This window comes from Pelecanus crispus, chromosome 5, assembly GCF_030463565.1.
Source record: "Pelecanus crispus isolate bPelCri1 chromosome 5, bPelCri1.pri, whole genome shotgun sequence".
Classification (NCBI taxonomy): Eukaryota; Metazoa; Chordata; class Aves; order Pelecaniformes; family Pelecanidae; genus Pelecanus; species Pelecanus crispus.
Window position 1 is genome coordinate 17593769 of NC_134647.1, and position 21529 is coordinate 17615297.

The 21529-nt window shown below is 51.7% G+C and overlaps 1 protein-coding gene across 1 annotated transcript in view; it reads left to right on the forward strand.

The window, feature by feature from the left end:
• Positions 1 to 19426: 19426 nt before the first annotated feature.
• IGFBP2 (insulin like growth factor binding protein 2) overlaps positions 19427 to 21529 on the forward strand; it is a 62311-nt gene continuing 60208 nt past the window's right edge. The window contains exon 1 of the mRNA XM_075711403.1: positions 19427 to 19829. Coding sequence (XP_075567518.1) covers positions 19427 to 19829 — 403 coding nt within the window. The remainder of the gene's footprint in view (positions 19830 to 21529) is intronic.

Below are 21529 nucleotides of genomic sequence, written 5' to 3' on the forward strand. Positions count from 1 at the left end.
GTCCTTCACCAAAATGTAGGTCAACAGTTCTTTTTGATGAACTGATTGTCTTGGTCATCTCAAGTGGTCCCCAGCAGGTAGCTGAGCACTGGCTCAGGTAAGATGAAGGGGACATCGATCATCCGGTCTCCTGAATAGTGCTAGAAGTTTTCAGGACTGCAAGAGCAGACCTTGTAGGGAAATATCCATGCGCTGTTCTTAACCGTCAGTGATGGAGAAGGCATCACAGACATTGATGAGTTGTGCCAATGGGTGACTCCTTCTACCAAGCTTATTTCTAGGCTGAATTTGGACAGTTTTGCTGCTATACCGTGGATTGTGTTATGCTTCTGTCTGCCAGGCCTGTCATATCAGTTCTCTTCTCTAGGTGCATAATTATTGCCTCAACCAAGTCACCCTGGTGTTGTGTCATTGACGGACTGAATGGTTCGTGTCACACTTTCAGATTTGAAGTTACATCTCTGAACCTGTCCTCCCCCTCCATCTTTTGTCCTCAGTCATTTTCTTTCCCAAATACTTCAGCCCCAGCTCCAAAACTCAGCCCAGCAAACTTGTCTGCAGAGGGCACTGGTAAAAGACAGGCTCCTCCTTCTCTGTTCCTGGCTGGACTGAAGCTTGTGCTGCCTCAGCTGGCCGGCTTCTCCCCTGGGCACAAATGGATGAAGTTTCCAAAGCCACCAGTATGGAACTGTTTGCAGTGACCAGACCTGCACAACATTTATGGAAAGAAAGGCAAGCAGATCTGGGTATCTTGTGGGCTTGCTGATAGATAAAAGCATGGTCAGATAGTTCATTTGAACCAGATATTGTCTGCCTAATACCACCTCTGGCCCTTTCCTTAAATGTGGGGGCAGGAGGGGTGCTGGACATTTTGGATAACAGTAAGTCACTTTATCTGTATCTCTGGCCTTGTCAAAGGTTTCATTTGGCCTGCAGAAGCATCAATATCCTTTCCAGTTCCTCCTTCCTCTCTCTCCTGCCCATAGGTAAGGTCCTTGAAGTCATCATCTGCAGTTCACACTCAGAAGAGACCTGTATTTGATCGCTTGAAGGGAACTGAGGAAAAAAAGGGGTGTTTGGGTGGACCATAGTGGAAGACTTCCTTCAAGAATTTCTCTTTGGGTAGGATGTGCGTGCCATGGAGCCAGCTGTTTTGGAGAAGGTAGTTTGAGATCCAGCCTCGAGCAACAGGAACGTAAGTGACAAGTACATATCTTTCATTGCTTTTCCTCGCCAATTTGTACTTCTAAAGTAGATTTGGCAAGGCATCAGCTTCAGACTTGGCACCAGGAGGAACAACCCGAATTAATTTACCTTATCCTTGCTTTAAAAACTCCAAGATCTATCAGTTTATTGTCATCCTGGAAAGCACTGTGACATTTTTCTTATTGTTGAATACATTGTTCCTATTAAAAAGTGTCACTCATGATGGTTTTTGACGTAGATAGATATAAATCAAATGTATTCCTCTCACTGATGCAATTAACGAGCAGAAGGCGTGGGGAAATTGTTAAGCTGTTGAATACTGCAAATTAAGGCCTTCAAGAACAACAACAAATCCCTGCCTATAATGAAAAGAGCAAAGATGTGTCAGTCTTGTTTAGTTACCTGGTTATAGGATGCAGGTTCTTTGACTGACAGTTTCAGAAAGAGTGTGACAGGATAAGAATATAAGGGTACCAGATCCAGTAGCTCCTATTGAACGAAACCCATATGAACTATCTCATCAGACATGCTTCTAATTTTCTTACAGGAATTGTTTATCTACGATGAAAACCAATCCTTTTTTGTGAAAGTGAGCATTTTAACAGGGCACATCTCTCTCTCAGGATTTTTTCCCTAGATTTTTTTTCATGGGAAACTGACCAAATAACCCCAACTCTGAGGTTATTTTCTTTTAAAACAAATTTATGGGCCTTTGCTGAAAGCATTAGAGGTTTTGTTTCTTCATCCTAAACCTGAGAAACATGTTAAAAAGTGGTCAAGGATAATGACATTTTTTAGCAGGGAAAAGCAACAACATTTTAACAACCTTTCTTCCTGACTAGCTTGGCTAATTCTTCATTAAACCACTGTTAAAAGCCTTAGAGAGGATCAAAACCTCCATGCTTAGGTGGCAGCAAATCCAGCTGCCTGGAAGGTCCCTCTCAAACAGCCTGGTGACGGTGCCACAATCTTGCCAGCCCAATGCCATAAGCTGGCTATCCTGACTCATTTAGTTGCCAGCTCCTGTGCCCCAAGCCTTGGGTTTTTGACCCTAGTGGGATTCACTTGCACAGAGGTGAGAAACCCCAGTTTGTGCACGAGCTCCAGTTTTCCGCACCTCCAAGGGAAAGAGGGTGAGGAGGGTTTTCCTGGGAGATGGGCAGGGAAGCCACCATGAGCGCATGGAGCAGGGACTGGACTCTGGTCCTAATCTCCTTTGCGCATCTTCCTCCTGCAGAAGGCATTGAAGGTCATTGCCATGCCCACTTCTCAGGGCTTGGTTTGCACTGAGCACATGGGCTTGGGTGTGCTATCTCTGGCTCTGCTTGCAGACTCTCCCTGACCCCTGGACTGAACTATTTCCCCAAAGAAAAATCCAGACAAATCTCATGAAAAGGACTTGTATGTCCTTCCTCTTTCAGACCTTGAAGACAAAGTTCCATTTGGACTTGTGGGCATCTTTAAGTAATTAGAGTTGTGTCAAAAGCTGGGTTTACCCCTTCATTTATTGGACCAAGCAGCGTGATCTCTCTGCCTTTCAGGTCTTACAGTAAAGCTTCACGAGCGTTGGACATGGCTGGCTGAGCTGGCATTGTGCCTGGCTTTACTGCTGCCGTCATGCTTTGGGTTATCAGTGAAGAAGTGAGAACATCAGAGACACACAAATGCGCCTGTGCATAGGTAATTCCCCCTCCTGCAAACACCACAGGCCAGGTCACCCTGCTGCTGACAGGTTCTTTCCATAGAGCTCAGAGGGATAGAAAGGGTAAAAGGGGTGCCCAGGCTGCAGTGAGCCAGGGACAGAAGCCAGCCATCCCATGCGCAGGCCTCCAGGGCTTTAACCTCCAGACCACAGTGCTCAGCTCCTTCTGAAAAAGGACAAAGCTGTTCAGCAAAACTGTGGAACTGGGAGGCTTGCGGGCTGAAATGAGTCCAAAAGACATATTAACAGGCATGAGAGGCCTGTGATGAAATAGCTAAGGTATTAATGCAGCCAGAGGCTGGTAATGAATACAAGAAATGCCCACGTTTACCCAAGAGGTCCCAAAGGTCTCTTGTCCAGAACATTGTGATCCTTAAAGGAATCTTAAGAAAGTTAAACCACAGGGTTAGGGCTCCAGGAACAAAATCTGGGCTAGTGTAGTCTCTCAGCTGCTCTGACCTCTTAGCTGATGAGACCCTATTTAGGAACTTTGTGCTTTTTAAAGAGCACCTCTCTTTTTTCATTATCCTTACATTATCCTCTGGGGCTTGTCACCCAGAGCCCTCCCAGATGAGGGTGCCCCCTTTATCCCTATGGATGGCATGAGTCTCCCACTGTGCCCTGTGGCTGTGATGAAAATAACAAAGCTTAATTCTCATTTTTCAGATAAGGCTCTGTCACCTGGTGGCAGGGGAAATCCTGAATGCTCAGGTGTTATCTGGTGATGTACAAAATTCCCTTCTAGTACTTCGCTGTCTCTCTCCATTTTTCAGCTGCTGGAGGAAACCCAAGAGGTGCAGAGCATGGGCCAGTGCAGGCTAAACTGCTATCATCACAATTTTGACCTTCACTGCTTCTCCTCGTTGGCTTGTCCCATTACTTCTTTAATGCACAAAGGGCCTGGAGATTGTCCATCGGTGCTGGGCAGAGCTGGGCTGCAAGGAGAAGATGGAACTGGAGGCTGATGAGAGCAGACAGTTGTTGGGTGGCTGAGCATCCCTGGTGCTGGATATGATGCAAACACCATGGTGACGAGGTAAACCAAAGCAGGCTTGATGGGTCTTCCTCTAAAGTTAATTCCAAACCAGTGCCCATCTGACCTTGTTTTTGGAGGGGCTGAACCCACCTTTTAGGAGTCATTCACTTGTAGTCAGGCACCTTTTCGACCCATACAAGGGAGACAGTCCCACCATTGGCATGGGCAGGTCCTGCCTGTCCCCAAGGCTGTACCCACACTGCTAAACCTATGTCTGGGTGTCCTTCAGCCTCTCTATCCCTGAGAATTTGTTGTTCTTTTGTATGTACTTTTTCCATTCAGAATGCCCCAATGAGGGAGGGCTGGTGAGTGGAGGTCTTGTTGTACGGTACTGGGCCCCTTGGCATGAAATCACCACCACACTGTCATAATTTTGTGCACCTGATGTGATAGTCCTTACAGCCATTCTTTGCTTCGACCATTTACAAGCCCTGATTTTAGTCCAAAACAAGCTTCCTTGAAATAAAATAGTCATTTTCCAGTCTTCCTGTAGAAGCCAAAAGTATTTTAAGTTGGACTGGACTGGCCTAAACACAGGGTGGGGAGGGAGTCAGTAAGTTAGGGACATTTTAATAATGAAAAGAAGAATGTGAAAGGAAGGATTAAACCCAGTGTTTTATGTGTATTTATTGAGTCAATTTATAAGGTGCCTTTTGAAAAATATCTTGAACACTGCATGAAAAACCACAAAGCAAAATATTTGAAAAATTTGGACACGAAGCCAGTGTGTCCCAGCATACAGCCAGGCAGCAGAGGAGAACCTGGCACTGGGAGCAGCTCTCTAATCACCAGGCACCAGCAGAAGGAGATCTGTGTCTGTAGGGCAAGGTGAGCCATCAAGGGAAGAGTGTTTCCTGTGGGCCAGCCAGCCACTGGTGGGTCTCTGCGGGCAGCCTAGAGGACAGGGCGGCTCCGGCCATCAGATCTCCTCCAAGCAGATAGTCCTAGGGTGAAGGACCTTGTCGGAGACTCAATAAGCCTGGCTGAGCCAGGATGCCTGGAGATGACCCATTGCAAGCCCAGATGGTGAACACACAGTCCCCAGGAGCGGGGCTGCCCAGATGGGGAGCAGATTGGGGAGTGCAACCACTGCTCCTCCTGTACTGCACAATCCCCAGCACTGCTGCCCCTGGATCGGTTTCAGGGAGAGGCCAATTAACAGCCCGTTACACTAATTTCACCTGGCCACGGCGAGAGCACAGATGTTTGTGGCACGGTCTCTGTTATGGGATTTTCTTGCTCGCAGCTGAAGGTCAGCACAAGTGTTGACTCTGGCATGCTGCCGCACTGACGTCATGTTCCCATGAGACGTCCAGAGCTTCCCCTTCCCGCTGCAGGGCTCTGCTCAGCCCTGCCGAGAGGCTGCCGAGTGCTGCCCAGGGTGGCTGCCTCTCCAAAACCTTTGGGAAGTGTGTGGGACACCTATGTGGTGAGGAGCACTATAAAGAAAATGGTTAATGAGAGTGCTTTGCAGTCACAGGTAGCGGGGTAAGCTCTTGAATGGTGGACTGCTTTTGGACAGGCATGTGAAAAATATTCTGTTGAGGGTTTAGCTGAATTAAAGAGCAGGTGAAGACCTCAGAACAAAATTGCAGGACCTCTATTATGCACCTTCCTTGACCTTTTTTTAAGGGTGGCAGGAACTGAAAATGGGTAGAGCAGAAAAATGACCATGCTGATTGCTTTGAGCCATACAAGATACATGTTTTTAGCATCTGTAGCGTAGTTAATTTCCTGATGCAGTATTTTTCCTGAAAATAGTTTACTATAATAAAAATGAAGGAACACCATGCCCAGGGGACAGTGATTAATCTGCTGTACACAAGGACATTTCTTCAGGGGAGTAAGCATACCCACAAGATGAGGTTCATTGCAGGAAATACTGCTCACCAAAATGCCGAACTAAACATATTTGAAGAGAGAACTTTGTCTTACAAATCTAACTTGTGCAGTATCTGCTGTGGCTCAGGCTGGGGGAGATGACTGAGATCAACAACTCAGTTGGTTAGAGCATGGTGCTAATAACGCCAAGTTCACAGGTTCAATCCCTGCTTACTGCAGGGGGGTTGGGCTCGATGATCTCTCAAGGTCCCTTCCAACCCAAAGCATTCTATGATTCTATAACAAAACATTGTGAGTAGGGTGGGCTTCATCACTTCCCTACAACCACTTGCCTCTCTTTCAATGAGGAGGAGAGTAAAATAGTAAGAGAGTAAAAAAAACCAAGAAAACCAGCTTATAAAACTACATCTGTTGGTAGTGAGGCCCAAAATAGGACTTCAGTCTGGTTTTACCTCTTGCTTTTGTCAATTGACTGCAGCTCAATCCACAAAGTAGCCCTTTGATTGGCTGGGACAATTACTACAAATAATAAGGCTTCAGGCAATCTTTTGGGAAAGGGGTTTTGGATAGGTGTCCCTTGAGAGTGGTCCGGGGTCTTTCAGGTTGGCTTCCCAGTGGGAAGAAGACCATGGTGAAGAGTCAGAGGTGCTCTAAATGTGATCCATTTTATTGATGTATGATCTGCTTGTCTGCCTGTCCATCTGTCTGTCCCAGTCTTGGAAGAGAGGTGATAACAAGAATTATGAAGCCCAAACCTTCTGTTGGGATCCTGAGTGAGAAGCATGGGCTGATGCACTGACATCTTGGTGTGAGAAAGACAGCATCACCTGGCTTGCTTCTCATGGTTTTCAGGTATAATTTGGAGACTCTCCTTGCCTTGAGGACTTTACCAGCTAAGAGTAGAGCTGATCTACAGCCTGATTTTTTTTTTTTTTTCCCCTTCCCCCCCCCCCGAAATATGTGTGTGCCCAAAAGAGAGAGGTGTGGAAGATGTTAGAATAGGAGATGATATTTGGCACCGCTGCAAAGCATTGCCGGAGGAGCTGGTTTGCATGCAGGAGGATTTGACCTTGAACTTTCTCCTGCAGTTCAAGCCAACATCCTCTACCCCCTAGGCCTGAAAAATGTTCCTCCCCCTTGTTTTAAAAATACATTTGTTATGTCTAATGTTTCTGGCCAGAGCAATGGTACAGAGTTTTACCCGCAGAGCTATGCGGGTCAGGGGTGGGAGGTGATATGATTTGTGAGTGGCTTTAGCTGGGCTCACTGAAGTCCCCAGTGCAGTTACACCAGCAGAGCTGTTCTTTTCTGGGGACAGTTTATTGCCATCCCAGGGGATGGTGGCTTTATTGTCCCAGTGTGAAGTACAGCCCTGCTAGACTTTCTGGGCTCACAGTAGGCTGTGGTAGCCACAAACTAGCTGTGACATCCATGCTGCCAGTTCAAGAGTGGGTTTGAAAGCAGACACCCAGAGCTCTGACCTGCTCATGTTCAAGGGGTCCCAAGAGTTAGGTACAGAACACACCATGGACAGAAGCAGTGATGGAGCGGGTTTCTCTGCCTGTGCTCTCAGATCCGAGCATGGAGGTTGCAGCCAGACTGCCTGGTCCCCAGCCAGAGCATCTCAGCACCCAGGCCCAGCTGCAGACTCGTTCTTCTCAGGATCATGCACACAGCCTCCTCCACCCCAGCTGTCAGGTTTTGCAGGGGAGAGCGGAGGCCACTGCCATGCTGCCAGGTGCCTGGGGTGAGTCACAGAGTGCAACCCCCCCACCTCCCCAAGTCAGTCTAGACACAGGGGAAGTCCAGCTCCCTGCAAACACCCCATCCCATCAGCTTCCCGGCCAAGCTGTGCTGTCCTGGCTGGCTTGGGTAATTTGGAAGGACTCCAGCAGAGGATTTGGCAGGCTGAGCTCTCACAGCTCTTCCCAGTTCAGACCAATGTGGTGAACTGGTTTACCGAGCACTTCATACTGCTCACTGTGCTTTTGCCCTTCTTTGAGTAATGACTGTGTTTATTGGCAAAATGGCAATGTGCATGCGGTGACACCCTTTGTCCTCATGTGAGAGGTTACCATCATGCTGGACTGGGAGCATCTACTTGCTTTTGCAGGAGAAAAGTGGGTGTAGAGGGCAACCATGGTGGTTTTTGGTATAGGAAGCCACGTGGTTGGGTCCCATCTCTGCCACACCAGGGTGGGTTTTCCAGTGAATTCCCAGCAGTGGGGGATGCGAGGCGTCCTAAGAAACGCTCTGCCTGTCTGGGAGGATGCAGGTGAAAGGGCAGATATCACGGCGCTATGTGGATCACACTGAGCTTGCTCTCAAACCCCTCCAGGTTCTTATCGCTACCGTTGATTTTTTTGATGTGACTAGTTTGTCTGGAGAAGCTGATGTTTTCCCATAGACCATGATTTAAACCTCGTGGGAGCTTGTGTGCAGGCTGCTGGTGGTGTGCGTATACAGGAATCCTGGCTGGCTCCCATGTAGCTCCCTGCCCTGACTTGTCCCATGAAACTAAGAGATGCAGAAGCTATTTCCTAGGAGATCTTTTGTGTTTATGCTCTGCTGGGTTGGGCTGGCCCACAAAAGCCATTGGGCTGGGGGTTGTTTCCGCAGTGGGTAAGTGGCTGGAGGAGTTTGAAAGCTGGACATCTCACAGTGCCAGCCATGCCCCCATCTCCTCTCCATGGGGCTGGGCAGTCCTGCTTGGACAGAAGGAAGGCAGTACCCTCCTGACACCCACTTCTTGCTCTTCTAGGCATGTTAATGCAGCATTAGAAAGCAGTGTTAATCTCCTTCACAAAGATAGACACCCAAATCTTGAGAACCTGAGCTAGAAAAAGCTTGTTTCATTGAGACATTGGGCAATTCAGAGAGGTACAAGTAGCAAGAGGAAGATGTTTCTTCTTTTTTTAACTCACCCTCCATCACTTTCTGTATCCACTGCAGTTTCTAGCTCTGCCATACCTTGTGTTTAGCTTTTCCCTAACCCTTCCCCTTGCTACTCCCAGTGCATGCAGCCCTGCAGAAATGCAGCCCTGGACTGTAAAAGAGCTGACTTTAACCTGGTGCTCTGGGTATCAGGCTGGGCTCGCCGAGCTCCTGGCATCCGGCAGAGGGCAAGCGAGCTAAGAGAGCAATCCTGTTCCTGCAGTCCCTCTTGCGCTGCTCACATCAGGCCCAGAGCAGCAAATCCAGCAAATTGCTCAGGAAAGATCCTTTGGGATTGTTTTGGGCTGTCAGCAGACAAGATCACATTATCCAGCCCCTTTTTTCCCCTCTTCACCTGGCTGCATCTTGCCATTTCTCCTGGCCAGTTACACCATATTTTATCCTTTGCAACATCGGTATACTGATTGGTACTGGCATGATCTAATATTCAAAATTTTTAGCTATTTTTCAGCCTTACTAATGTGGCTAGACACAAGAAGTATTTTCTGTATGGTTTTTGTTTCCTGTGTCTGTTTCCTGCTGTTTTGGAAGACATCTTCCTCTTTATTTGGTCCACTTTGGAGCACAAACCCCGGGGTCTTGAAAGCTGATTCCCTGGAAGAGCTGCTGTTTCCCCAGCCTGCCTGCTATAAGCAAGGAGCAGTTCTGCCCAAGGTGTGCGTAAGTATTGCTCAAATTGTGTCTGCTGCTCCTTCACAGCTCTAGTGCAGCCATCCATTCACATTGTTACCTGTTACTGTTCCAGCTGGCAGGTATACAGTCCCACATGCTGCAGGACAGAATTTTCCTAATCGAGCCCCCTTCTTTCTGGTGATGTGCACTGTTCACTCTTATACCTGGCTGAGGTTTAAGATTTAAGATTTAACCAGCAAATTAAAAAAACCCAAGTTTGAAGTGAAGCAGATATTTCTGTCTTTTTTTTTTTGGGGGGGGGGACACGCTCTCTCTTTGTTCTTGGGACAAATTAGTGTGTGTGCATCATCAAAGTGATTTAAAGTGTGGTTCAACTCTCAAAAGACACTGTGGAAAAACAGTACCAGTTGTTGTGCATTTGTTTCCTTTGAAGGGTCAAAATTGGGCTGTACTTGGTGCAGGCTGGGAGAGTAAAAAGTGCTGTAGGAAATCATGTACTCATTTGCCTTTTAATGCCTGTAATGCACAGGCTCCTGATTCTCTTAGGCTGGTCTGAAAAATCCCAGCAATGAAGGCAGGTATGCTTTGCTCCAGCTCACAGCTGTTCTGGTAGGTAAAAAAGTGAGTAACTGATTTATTGCCTAAGATAAGGGCCATGCTCTTGACTGCTCCCCATACCCCCCTGCAGCCACACCAGCAGCATCTGTTGGGACAGAGTGACCCATAGGAGAGGCAGATGCTGGAGGAGAAGGATGGATCCAGCATGGAGCAAGAAAGTGGATTAGCAGGTTCTGGCTGGGTGGATATCCTAAAAGCCAGGGTGTTGCATAGGGTTTGGGGAGGTAGATTTGGACCCTTTGTTTTAGAGCTGGTGGGTGAGGGAGGAGAACCTGTGTTTGCAGAAGGCTCGCTAGAAAACAGCTCTCTTCGGTGCGATGGGTTTCATCTGGAGTCTGCGCGAGACAATAAACAGGAAGTCCCACAATGACATTTTTATAGAGCTGCTTTGCAGAGTGGGGCTGCGCTTAAAAGCGAAGTTTAGTTTACTTGAGTGGGAGCGTCCTTGGCTTTAATGTCCACTTGCTTTCAAAGCAATGTGATAGAGCTTGGCTCATGCAGCTCCGATGTCCAGGCAAACCCGTGATCTGGATCCTTCCTGTTATCTTCTTAAAAGCCCTTTGCCCTTTCATTGGGCTACGCTGGTGCTCATGCTTTGAGATCTTAGCTGTAGTGTTTTTGTGAAGGGTTAATTAGCAAGCTGTATTCTGCAACAGAGATGACTTCATTTTAAGGTTTAAGTAGCTTTGTACATCAGGCCAGTAGAATATTCTTGGAAATAGACACAGAGCTATAAACCTAAAATCATGCTCTACTGCCGAGTGAGACACCAGAATCTTTAATAAAAGGTCTGGTTAATAACTAGCATGTGATAGCAAGCAATGAGGAGAGGCTGTGGGCTGGGTTTGTTCAACCTGGAGAAGAGAGGGCAAGAGCTAGTTGCTGTCTTTGACTCTCCAAAGGGAGGGTTCAGAGAGCACGGAGCAGGTCTCTTCTCAGAGGGGCACCATGAAAGGACAAGAAGCAACAGGGACAAGTTGCTGTGAAGGAAGTTCTGTCTTGATAAAAAGAAAATAAGTTCAAAGGGAGAGTGTTTTAGCCTAGAGAGGCTGTGGGATCTCCATCCCTGGAGATCCAAAACTGCACCGGAACAGAGACTGAGCAACCTTTTCCAGCTCTGAAGGGGACCTCTGGAGGTCTCTAGCTGAACCCTCTGCTTTGCACGGCATCCATTTGCTTGTGGTGGGGGGCTCCAGGAGGTACTGGTTTGTGGGATCACCAGGGGACCTTTTCTTGGGGTGGAGGAATATACAGCCTTGGGCAGTGGTGGCCCATCCTTGTTACTTTTGTCATGCATTTTCTTTGGCAGGGTGACCATGTCAGCAAGGAAAGGGAGAGCGTGTTAGTCCAGCTCCTTCTGTGTAACAGGAATCAGTGAGGGTCCAGAGCAGCAAGCCAGAAACAAGCAGTGATGCTTGGGCAGAAGGTCATGGAAGAGATCTTGCTTGTGGGCTGCATGTCACTGCTTGTGTTCACAGGCTGGTACATATAAACATACTGAAGAAATGGAAAGACTCACTGCTGTGGGAGTGTCCTGCAAGGGGAAACCCACCCACCAGGCTGCCTGGCTGCCTCAGCAGGGCTGCAACAGTGCAGGAGGGCTCATCGCATTACCTTGGAGTGAGATCATCCAGATCACCTCCTCCCACACCTGCCTTGACAGGTAGTGTGCTTTAAAGCATATGATTAAATATTCTGAGTTGAGGCCCTGTGTTTTTCTGCTGTCTTCTTGGTTAAGTACCGTTACTGGTCAAATAGCCATGATGCTCACCAGAGATGTTCACCTGTAGCTGCTAGCAGAAAAAGGCACTTTTATACAGGGTTGGCTCCTCAGTCTTTCTCCTGTGCTGTTGCTGAGGAGGACAGGGGTTTTGTCTGGAGGCAGAAAGGCGGAATTGGTGTTGTCCCAAGATGCCCTACGAATGGTCTCTGCCTTTACCATTGAGCAGGGACAGAGCTTGTCTGAGGTCAGGAGAGCTGTGGGATGAGGACCTGTTTCTGCAAGATGCTCTGTCCCCTCGGCTCTTGGCTCCATCTCCCTCTGCCTCAGCCACATCTCCAGAAATGAGTCAGACCCAAGAAAAGTGCAGACACAGGACCAGGGAAACAGAACTGGGGAAATGCTTGTTTTAGGAGTTGGTAGGGGGTCACAGGCAGCACAGCCCTGCATGTTCCCTAGTCCTGGAGTAGCTCCTGATCCTCAACAGCCAGGGGATTGCAGGGGCCTGGGGTTTCCTTTGTGTTAGAGGTAAATATCAGTGCACCTTCAAACATTTCTCTTGCCCCAGGAGAGCTCTGTGCTCTGGCTTAAGATCTGAATGGTCTGTCTTGTCCCTGGCCAACACGAGACTGTTCCCTGTATTTTTTCCAGTACTTATTTGTCCCAGGAAATGAATAAAGTTACTTCCCCAAGAAGGCTTTGACATAGGCAGCTAGAGACCAGCAGCTGGAGTCTTTTCTTGATATGTAGTCGCACCACACTTTTCTTTCCTTCATCCTGTTCCATCCAAGCACTTTCTGTGGGCTTGTGTAAGCAATCCCTGCTCCTCCTAGGGCTGTAGCCCCTTTCTACACCATTCCTGCATGCAATGTTGTTACTCAAAGCAGTATCCCAGCGTGGTGCCTAGGAAAGAGCCGTTTTCTCTCCTGAGTAGGTTCTCCAAAGCTGTTATTACTTTTCCAACAGCAAATACAAAGCAAGTGGAAATGTTGGCTGATGCTGCTAATAAAATTCTTAAGCATCTACGTGTGCTTTGAAATGCTTTCATCCCGCTGCCCTGCTCAAGGGGTACCAGACACTGAGGGAAAGCCTGTCAATGTAAATGTCAAAGGGATCTTTGGGTTCTCATATTTGTCAGGGGGATCCTGCCTGCTTCCTATTCCCACCGTGTCATGGGGCTGGGAGGCTGTTCCAGCCCTCTCTGAGGAGCTGGACCCTCTAGCATCTGGGCTCACTAAAACAAAGGGATTTTGAACCTAACTTTTATCTGGGCATCTAAATCACCATGGAAACCAAGAAGCACATTGGAAGACTCAGTAGGTGTAAGCGATGTGGTGGCTCTTACACCCAGGCCCGTGAGTTTGTGGAAGCACTCCTACCACTGAAGGGAATTCCGGGTTGAGTGGCCTGGAGAGGGAAGGTCTCTGAGGCCAGAGGAGCAGGTCCTCAGGTAAGAAGCTAGGGCTGTTAGCCACCAAACCCAGAGAGTATTAATCCCCGTTCCCTATAGGTTAGGGCTAGGATTTTGTGATGTCTGAAAAGGTGCTGAAGTTTTAGTGTCTTTGCCAAGAGGTCACCTTCTGCTGATATCCTGAGGACTGCAACTGGGAAACTGTGATACAGAAGCTGTGGGTGGTACCAGGTCCTTTAGCCACCCAAGGCCCACTTCAAACAGAGATTTGTTTAAAGTAGGAAAATCTCTGCAAAGATGCACCACTACCCTGGACTGAGATAAAGGCTCTTCCTTCCCCGTCCTCAGCTACATCTCCTTCATCCTTGCCAGGTCCTCTTCCAACAGCAATTAACCCTGGTACCTGCTGAAGTCAAGGGCAATCTCCACACAGATCCTCTCTGCTCTTGTTTTATCATCCCTATAAGCCGAATCACTGTGCCTGGTCCATATTTAACCCAGCCTAGGTCCATATTTAACCCTTTTTGCATCACCTCCTCCTGGTCAGCTGCTTGGTTTCAAACTGCTTTGTACACCTGAGACTTATAAAGGCATTTTTGAGGGATGCTTAGGGATGAGCAAGGAGTTTGGCTACTGGGGTGTCCAAATCCACAAGTCTCTGCTATGTATGGCAACTGCAGACCAGACAAACTCGTGGCACCCTGCCTCCCTCCCCTGCACACTTGCTGGCGAGTGGCGGTGCCTGGGAGACGGGCAGGTATGAAGCACCTGGCCCTTGAGCCTGAAAACCACCACTGCTTTATGCCTTCCAGCTAATGGGTGGTTTTAGCTCTGCTAATCTCTAATCAGTGCTGGAGAAACCTAAACAAACTAGCCTGGACCACTCCAAAGCATTCGTAATTACTGGATCAGGCTGATAGATAATGCATTTAGGGCTGCCCTATAAACATCTCAGACAGGGTAAATGTAAACAAAGTGGCCTATAATTGACCCTTCTGCTGACATCTGAACTCTGGCGGGGTTGATGCACCTGGGGAAAACAATTTGTGGATGGAGAGGGGGGCCTGGGGCATCAGGCAGGTTCAGACCTACCTCTGAGCATGACCTGTGGAGCAGCAGAGCTCAGGGTGGGGATCAGAGCCGTAGGAGCTCGCAGGGTAACCGTGCTCCTCGCACCGGAGCCAACCAAGCTCCAGAGAGCAAGTGCTGAGGGAAGCATGAAACACGCTGGATGAGTTTTGGCTGGGGGGGAAGGACAAGAAGCTGAGGTGTAACTGCAGGGCAAACAGAAGAGAGTCACCACCAGGAGCGAAGGCTGGAGGGCAGGGACAGGCAGAGGGTGTGCGGGGGAGACGTGCCCGGTGGTGCACCTCTGTCCCTGCCTCGTGCTGGAGCATGTGGAGTGCTTGGAGCCCGCTTGTTGCTCCAAGTGAGAAAACATGAGCTTCATTTCAGATAAGAACTATTCCCGCCTCTGTGTTCAACCACTTGTGCTGACCGAGCCTGGTGGGTGGGCAAAATGTGGTCTTGCACCACTTGCAATTTTGCTCCCTGCAGCCTGCCCTGGCAGCACAGGTAAGGTTTGCGGCATACCTCTGTGCACCTAACCCTGAGAAGGAAGAGGAGGTGATGCTGGCAAGTCATTTCTAGGCCATTCTTTTATTTCCTTGAAAGCTTGCCATTTTCAGTGTGATTGCCTTGGGGAGCAGCTAGCACTGTGGGCAAAGCTGGATCAAGTGGGTCTCGCAGTGCCTCCATCCTCCCTGCAGTGCCCTGCTCAGCTCATTCCCACCACCTCAATTCGGTGGGCAAAGCTACTGAACTGGGGTGCCTGGAGGCAGGTTAAGTTTCACCCTCCCTGCTCCTGTGGCCAGGGGGGCAACGTGGCGTGGGGCTGGAGCGTCAAGGGACCTATGGTCCTAAGGAGCGTGTGCAGGGGACAGGGAGCTATTTCCTAAATGCCAGCGTAGGGAACAGGAGCTGGGCTTGTGGGTGAAGCAAGATTTCCCTCTAAGAGTGTACAAGGAGAGGATACGGCCCCCCAGTGCTCCGGCAGCATGCTTGACCTGCTGCTGAGGGGAAAAACGTGTTGGCCGGCAAGGGCAAGGCATCACCTGAGACCATGAATGTACACGTCTCATGAAGAGACTTGGCATCTCCGTAATTGGATTTTAAGGCTATTTTGTTCCTTTTGAGGGGGAGCCGGGGTCTCCCTGCAGAGGACAGGGATCGGGGCTGAACTCCTTCCACCCCCACTACTGACTTGTGCTGACCTTGGGCATGTCCCCCTGCCACCCCCTGGAGAGGGACAGGGGCAGACCCCCCACTGTCCCGCCCTGATGCGCTTCACTGTGAGTCAGTGGCAATTCCCAGGTCCCAGCCCCTTGGCAAACCTTTATTCATGGCCAAAGTTTGCTGAATTGCCAGGGAGAAAGCAAGATGCTGGCCACCAAATACTCACATCAGGCCCAGCACGCATCCTCACAGCCTTCCTCCTTGCAGCCTTCCCTTCTTCATCACCTGTCCCTCATCACGCCAGCTCTGGGACACGCGAGGTTTTCTCCAGCACTCACCGTAAAGCACTTCGTGTCAGTCTATTGAGAAGGAGGCCTTTAAAAATAATAAGACTGTTTTACTCTTCTTTCACGTTTTTTCTCCGCCCCCCGGCTAAAAATGAGCGAAAGAAAAACACAGGAGGACACATTGTTTTCTCCCACACACACACCCAGAGCTGTAAAATACTTCTTAATCATTGGGAGCAAGAGGATCTCTGTGCTGGGCCTCCACTTTTTGTTTGCAAGTTTATTTTTCCTAATTCATCCTTGACAAAGGACAGAGCCATAAAAGAATCGACCAGCACGTCTGTGGGAAAAAACTGCCCTGAAAAGGGTAGGAGGAATACTGTAGCATTTCCAAACAATTCCAAGGGCTAAAGCCTCTGTGAGATGCAGCTTCAGCTATAACTTGCCTTTCTAGGAACAAGCCTACATCTGTTTGGCAATGCCATATTTTGTAGGGTAAAATAAACCCTTGAGAACAAACAGGCTAGCTTATCCAGAGGGGTAAATGCCTGGGAACAGAGCTCACTTGTTAATCCTAAAACTGTCAGCAAAGACCCACTGGAGAAATTATAGCTGGCCACGGGCACTCAAGCTGTTTTCCCTCTGCCTCCCCGCCTCCCCCCATCCCCACAACAGCTGTAAAATCTTCTTTATTGTTCTGCTCGAGTTGGAGAGCGGCACAGAGAGGTCTCCCGGCCGAGGGCTGCAGCAGCAGGGGCAGGGGGAACATCTGATCCATTGTATCTGCACCGGCGTTATTGCTTCGGTGGTGGACAAAGAAAATGATGGCGATAAAAGGAGGAGAACAGCCCGAGCACCTACTAAAGAGGCATATGAACAGGAAATCCTGGCTCGTTCCCACATCTGAGCTGCGTACGGTTTCTTTCCCTCCAGGATCATTATGTTTAATGTCCTCCTGCAATTCAGGCAGCTGAGCTGACGGAGCCCCTTCCCTCCCCCTCCTCTCTCCCTTCCCTTCTCTCATCAGATTGCGAGCCCTCCCTGTGGAAAAATGATTTGTGCGCAAGCAGCCTACACAACGGTGCTCATAAGGAATTTGCCCCTGCCAGGAGTTATTAATGGCACCCCAGTAAATGCCCCCAGCAAAACGGGCCGCTGCAAGCATCAAGTACGTGTTGAAAAATCGGGTTTAAATTGTCCCTTGGGGAATGACCTATTGGCCACCTAAAAAATGCAGGATTGGTTCGCCGTATAATTAAGTTCAGGCCATCTCTTGTGCTTACACACACAGAAACCCAGATGTCAGCTTGGTACAAGTCAAAGTGCTGGGCTGCTTTTAAAGCACCAGGAGAAGACAGACCGTGGGGGCATAACGTTTGCCACTGGAAGAAAACCTACTTTGAATACTTGGAATATTTAACTGACTGCAACAGATAATTAGCCAAACCCTCTTACACCTCCAAATATAGATTCATTAGTCATATGAAAATATCTCATTGGAATCAAATGTGAGTCATTAGTGAAGTCAACGGCAGATCATAAAAAAGGTACTGAGAGCCTCCTTCCCCACAGCTCCGAGAAGTCGTGAGTGTGCGGTGAAAATAATTCACTCCATTTTCTATTGAACATCTGCTGGCAAATCTGTTTTGAAGGCAGGCTTTAGAGGGGCTGCTTGTGTGCAGGGCTGTGCATCCTGTTTTCCCACTTTGCAATTTGTGGGAGTAACAAATGCAAAGTCTGTGCTGGGCTTTTTTCTACATATATATATATTTTTTTGTCTTCTTGAAGATACTTCCTTGAGTCACTCAGGCTAAAACTTGGGTTCTGTAATACAGAAAGGGATTTTTTGTAACATGAAGTGGAATAAAAATATCTTTGTTATTTGCTTCTAATTTCAGGGGAACGTTTTTTTTTGGCTTGGAGTTTTGGAGTCCCCTACACTCAGAGCAATGAGTGCTGCAAGCAGCAATGAGTGCTGCTGCCACAGGGACCCCAAAACTAACTGGATTCCCCCAGAAGTGAAACGGGGATGGTTAAAATCACCACCTAGCTTGAGCAAGGTGCAAACAAGCAATGGTACATTTTCAAAACTAAAGCAAATGGGCAGCTTTTCCACGACAAGGTATCTGCAGCATGATGGACAGCCAGAGAAAGGGACCATGCTTGATTAAACTCTTGTATAACCTGTGCTACTGCCTGGGAAGATCCAGGGACCGGGATGGGACCATGTGCTTGGTGCCAGGATGTATCAGAGGGATTTCACGGAGCGTGCTGAACGCCGCAGACCATTGTCCCACCCTGTGCTCGTTGATCCCACAAACAAACATGTTGTTGTATAACTCCAGGGCCATGAGTAATCCTGTGCTGAAAGTTGTGCCACACGAGTCATCAACAGCAGCATTTTTCTTAATTTGAAATAAACAAAAACAAAACCCCAAAAAACTACAGCAGCAAATGTTAACTTAAAGTTAAGTGCCCCAAAGCTGACATTCCCGTGCCTGAGGGAACTCAGGCTGCCTCAGTATCTGACTTTAACCATATAACCCCACAACAGTATTAACCGAGTTTTCCACCTTCGTTAGCTCAGTTGCATTCCCTTAGCTTTGTTGTTATTTTTTTTTATTAGTGAAAAAAAGTCACCTCTGTGTAATACCCTTTGTACTTAAAACCCTCTGCGTTGCCTGTGACAGTCGGGCAGCAGGGAGAGGAGTGTGATAGGGTTTGAAATGCATATTTCACACCAAAGCCCCAAAGCCGGGAGGGCTCTGCCTCTGCATCCCCGGTTGCACCCTGACTTTCGGGCACCCTCGCGGGGCAGTGCCGCAGGGGAGGCGCTGAGCCTGCTGCAGATGGCTTTGGTCTGGGGGTGTTTATGCCCTGTGGGGAGCCAGGCTGGAGATGTGGACAGCCTTATGGGAATGGAGCCCTGCATATCCAAGGGGGCTCACCCCACCTCAGGGTCCCGCTCCCATGGAGGCAGGGTGGCTCCCAGGCCCTGTGTTTGGTGGGGGGCTGAATAGAGGGACCATCCCTGAATCCAGGTTTTGCTCCCCTGTCCCCACGGTGGGATGTGGCCTAAAACATGGCTGCTCGTGCTTGGCCTGGCTCTTCTGGGGCAGCGGGGTGAGAGTGGGCCCCCACCTGCTCCCCAGCCCCACTCTCTCTGGGGGTGTGGAGATCCCCCAGTCTCCCCCCATCCCCCCGGCACTGGGTGTCCCTGCGGGGCAGGACCCCAACCCTCTTGGGGGGTAGGATCTCCATCCCTCCCTGTACTAGGTGACTCTGTGGGGCAGGCCCCAATCCCCCCGTGAGGCAGGCCTCGATTCCCTCTGCGTTTGCCCCCCGCTATACCCAGCGGGGCGGACCCCAACCTCCTGGCGAGCCAGCTCCCCATCCCCCGCGGGGCAGCCCCTGACTCCCGCTGCAGCAGGCCCTCGCCCCGTATCGACCAGACCCCCCCATTTCCTCTTCGGGGCACCCCCAACCTCCTGTGCAGCAGCCCCCGACTCCCTCTGGGTCTGATCCCCTCTCCCCTCAGGGGCAGCCCCGACCCCCGCGGGGGGGGGGGGGGGCGGGCGCGGGGGCGGCTCTAGGACCCGGCGGCGCCGCGGCGCGCCCGGCCCCGCTCCGCTCCTCTCCGCGCCGTGCCGTGCCGCGCCGTGCCGTGCCGTGCCGTGCCGCGCCGCCCGGCTCCGCTCCTCTCCGCGCCCCGCCGCGCCGCGCCGCCGGGGGGGCCGAGCGGCGTGTCCACCTGCCGGCCCCGCCGCCCGTCAGTCCCGCCATGGCGCTCGGCGGGGTCGGTCGCGGCGGCGCGGCGCGGGCCGCCTGGCCGCGGCTGCTGGTGGCGGCGGCGGCGGCGGCGCTGGCGCTGGCGGGGCCGGCGCTGCCCGAGGTGCTGTTCCGCTGCCCGCCCTGCACGGCGGAGCGCCTGGCCGCCTGCCCCCCGGCCGCCCGCCCGCCCTGCCCCGAGCTGGTGCGGGAGCCGGGCTGCGGCTGCTGCCCGGTGTGCGCCCGCCTGGAGGCCGAGGCGTGCGGCGTCTACACGCCGCGCTGCGCCGCCGGCTTGCGCTGCTACCCCGACCCCGGCGCCGAGCTGCCCCTGCAAGCCCTGGTGCAGGGGCAGGGCACCTGCGCCCGCCGCCGCGACACGGCCGAGTACGGCGCCAGCGCCGAGCGCCCCGCAGGTGAGCAGCGCCCGGCACCGCGCACCCCGCGGGGCCGGCACCGGGCAGCGCGGCTCAGGCGCGGCGCCGGCGGAGCCGAGGACGGGGCGCCGACCCTGCGAGCTGGGGACCGGGCACCGCGCTGGGGACCGGGCGCCCCGCTGGGAGCTGGGGACCGGGCACCGCGCTCCGGGCACCGGGCACCGCGCTGGGAGCTGGGGACCGGGCACCGCGCTGGGGAGCGGGCACCGCGCTGCGAGCTGGGGAGCGGGCACCGCGCTGGGAGCTGGGGAGCGGGCACCGCGCTGGGAGCTGGGGAGCGGGCACCGCGCTCCGGGCACCGGGCGCCGGCGACCTGGTGCTGGGGAGCGGGGAGGCTGCACCGCGCTCCGGGCGCCGGCGACGGTGCATCGTGCGCTTGGCGCGGCGGGCGTGGGGCAGCGGGCACCGCGCACCCGGGAGCGGGCGCCGGGGGCAGCGGCACGTCCAGGGGACAAAGGGATGCTGAAGGGTGGCCTAAAGGGGGTCCTCCCGGGGCAGAGGGACCCCTCGGGAGGGCAGGGAAGGGGATCGTGCGGGACAGGAGAGAGAGTCCAGGGAGGGACAAAGCGGGCAGGAATGAGAGGGGTGCTGGAGGCGGGGAAGGAGCCTGAGTGCATCCCTGGGCGTGTGGGGAAAATGGGGTATTTGGGGGTGCAGCTGCCCCGCGGGTTAGAGACGTTTCCTTGGCACGGGGCAGGAACCCCGGGGGTGGGGTGTAACGGGGGGAGAATGCAGGGACTGCCCCGGGGGGCAGGGTGGAGGTTCGGGTTTTCTAGAGAACAAAACCCGTGGGGGCAGATAAGGGTGAAGTTTGGGGAGATGCAGCTGAGGGCAGGGGGAGTCCTTCGGGGAGCATAGGGAGGTGGAGGTTCAGATTTGGGTTTGGTGGGTGAGTAAAATCACCCTAGAGGGTGATGGATGCCCCAAAGATACAGGGAGAGGCAGTGTGGGAGGACCATGTGCTGGCTGGTGGGAAGGGGGTGGCTGGGGGACTGCAAGGGCCCTGCTATGTGGGGAGCCCATTCCCTACAGCTGCGTTCCCAGCAGAGCCCACCTTGGAGCTGGGGTGGCCGCTGCCGGCTCTTGTGGGGGTCGTGGCCCCCTCTGGCCCCCCTGGTCCAGGCACTGGGTGCCGAGGGAAGAGGAGCGTCCCCCAAGGGCACAGCCCCGAGGATGGGGATGCCAACAGGCTCTTGACCTGTTGCTGCGATTGCTGTGGGAGGGAGCGCTCCCGGGGATGCCGATACAGCAGAGCTTGGTTTTATTAATGCCTCCTCTCGGTTACGATCAGCCACAAGCTCTTTCCCTTTCCGTGGGATGTTGAAAATTGCTGAATCGGGTCTGGGAGTAGAAACTAGCACCTTCTCCTTTGAAATCACCCCTCCTTGACTTCTGCCTCCTTGCTGGTTTTGCTCCCCTGGCTACGACTGGGGTTCTGACACTGTTTGCAGAACTAGTTCAGCAGCACAACTTTGAATTCCCTCCCTTCTCTCTTGTTGAGGCTCTCTTTAAAAGCGCTCTGAACCCTGCTATACCTTTCAGCTTCGCTCCCCCGGAGGATGGGAGCACAGCGGGGTACCTGCGCACGCTGCTCCGGGTACCTGCGCACGCTGCTCTGCTCGAGGCGGAGAGATGGAGGGAGGGAAGAAGAACCAGCAGCAGGGAAAACTTTGCACGTT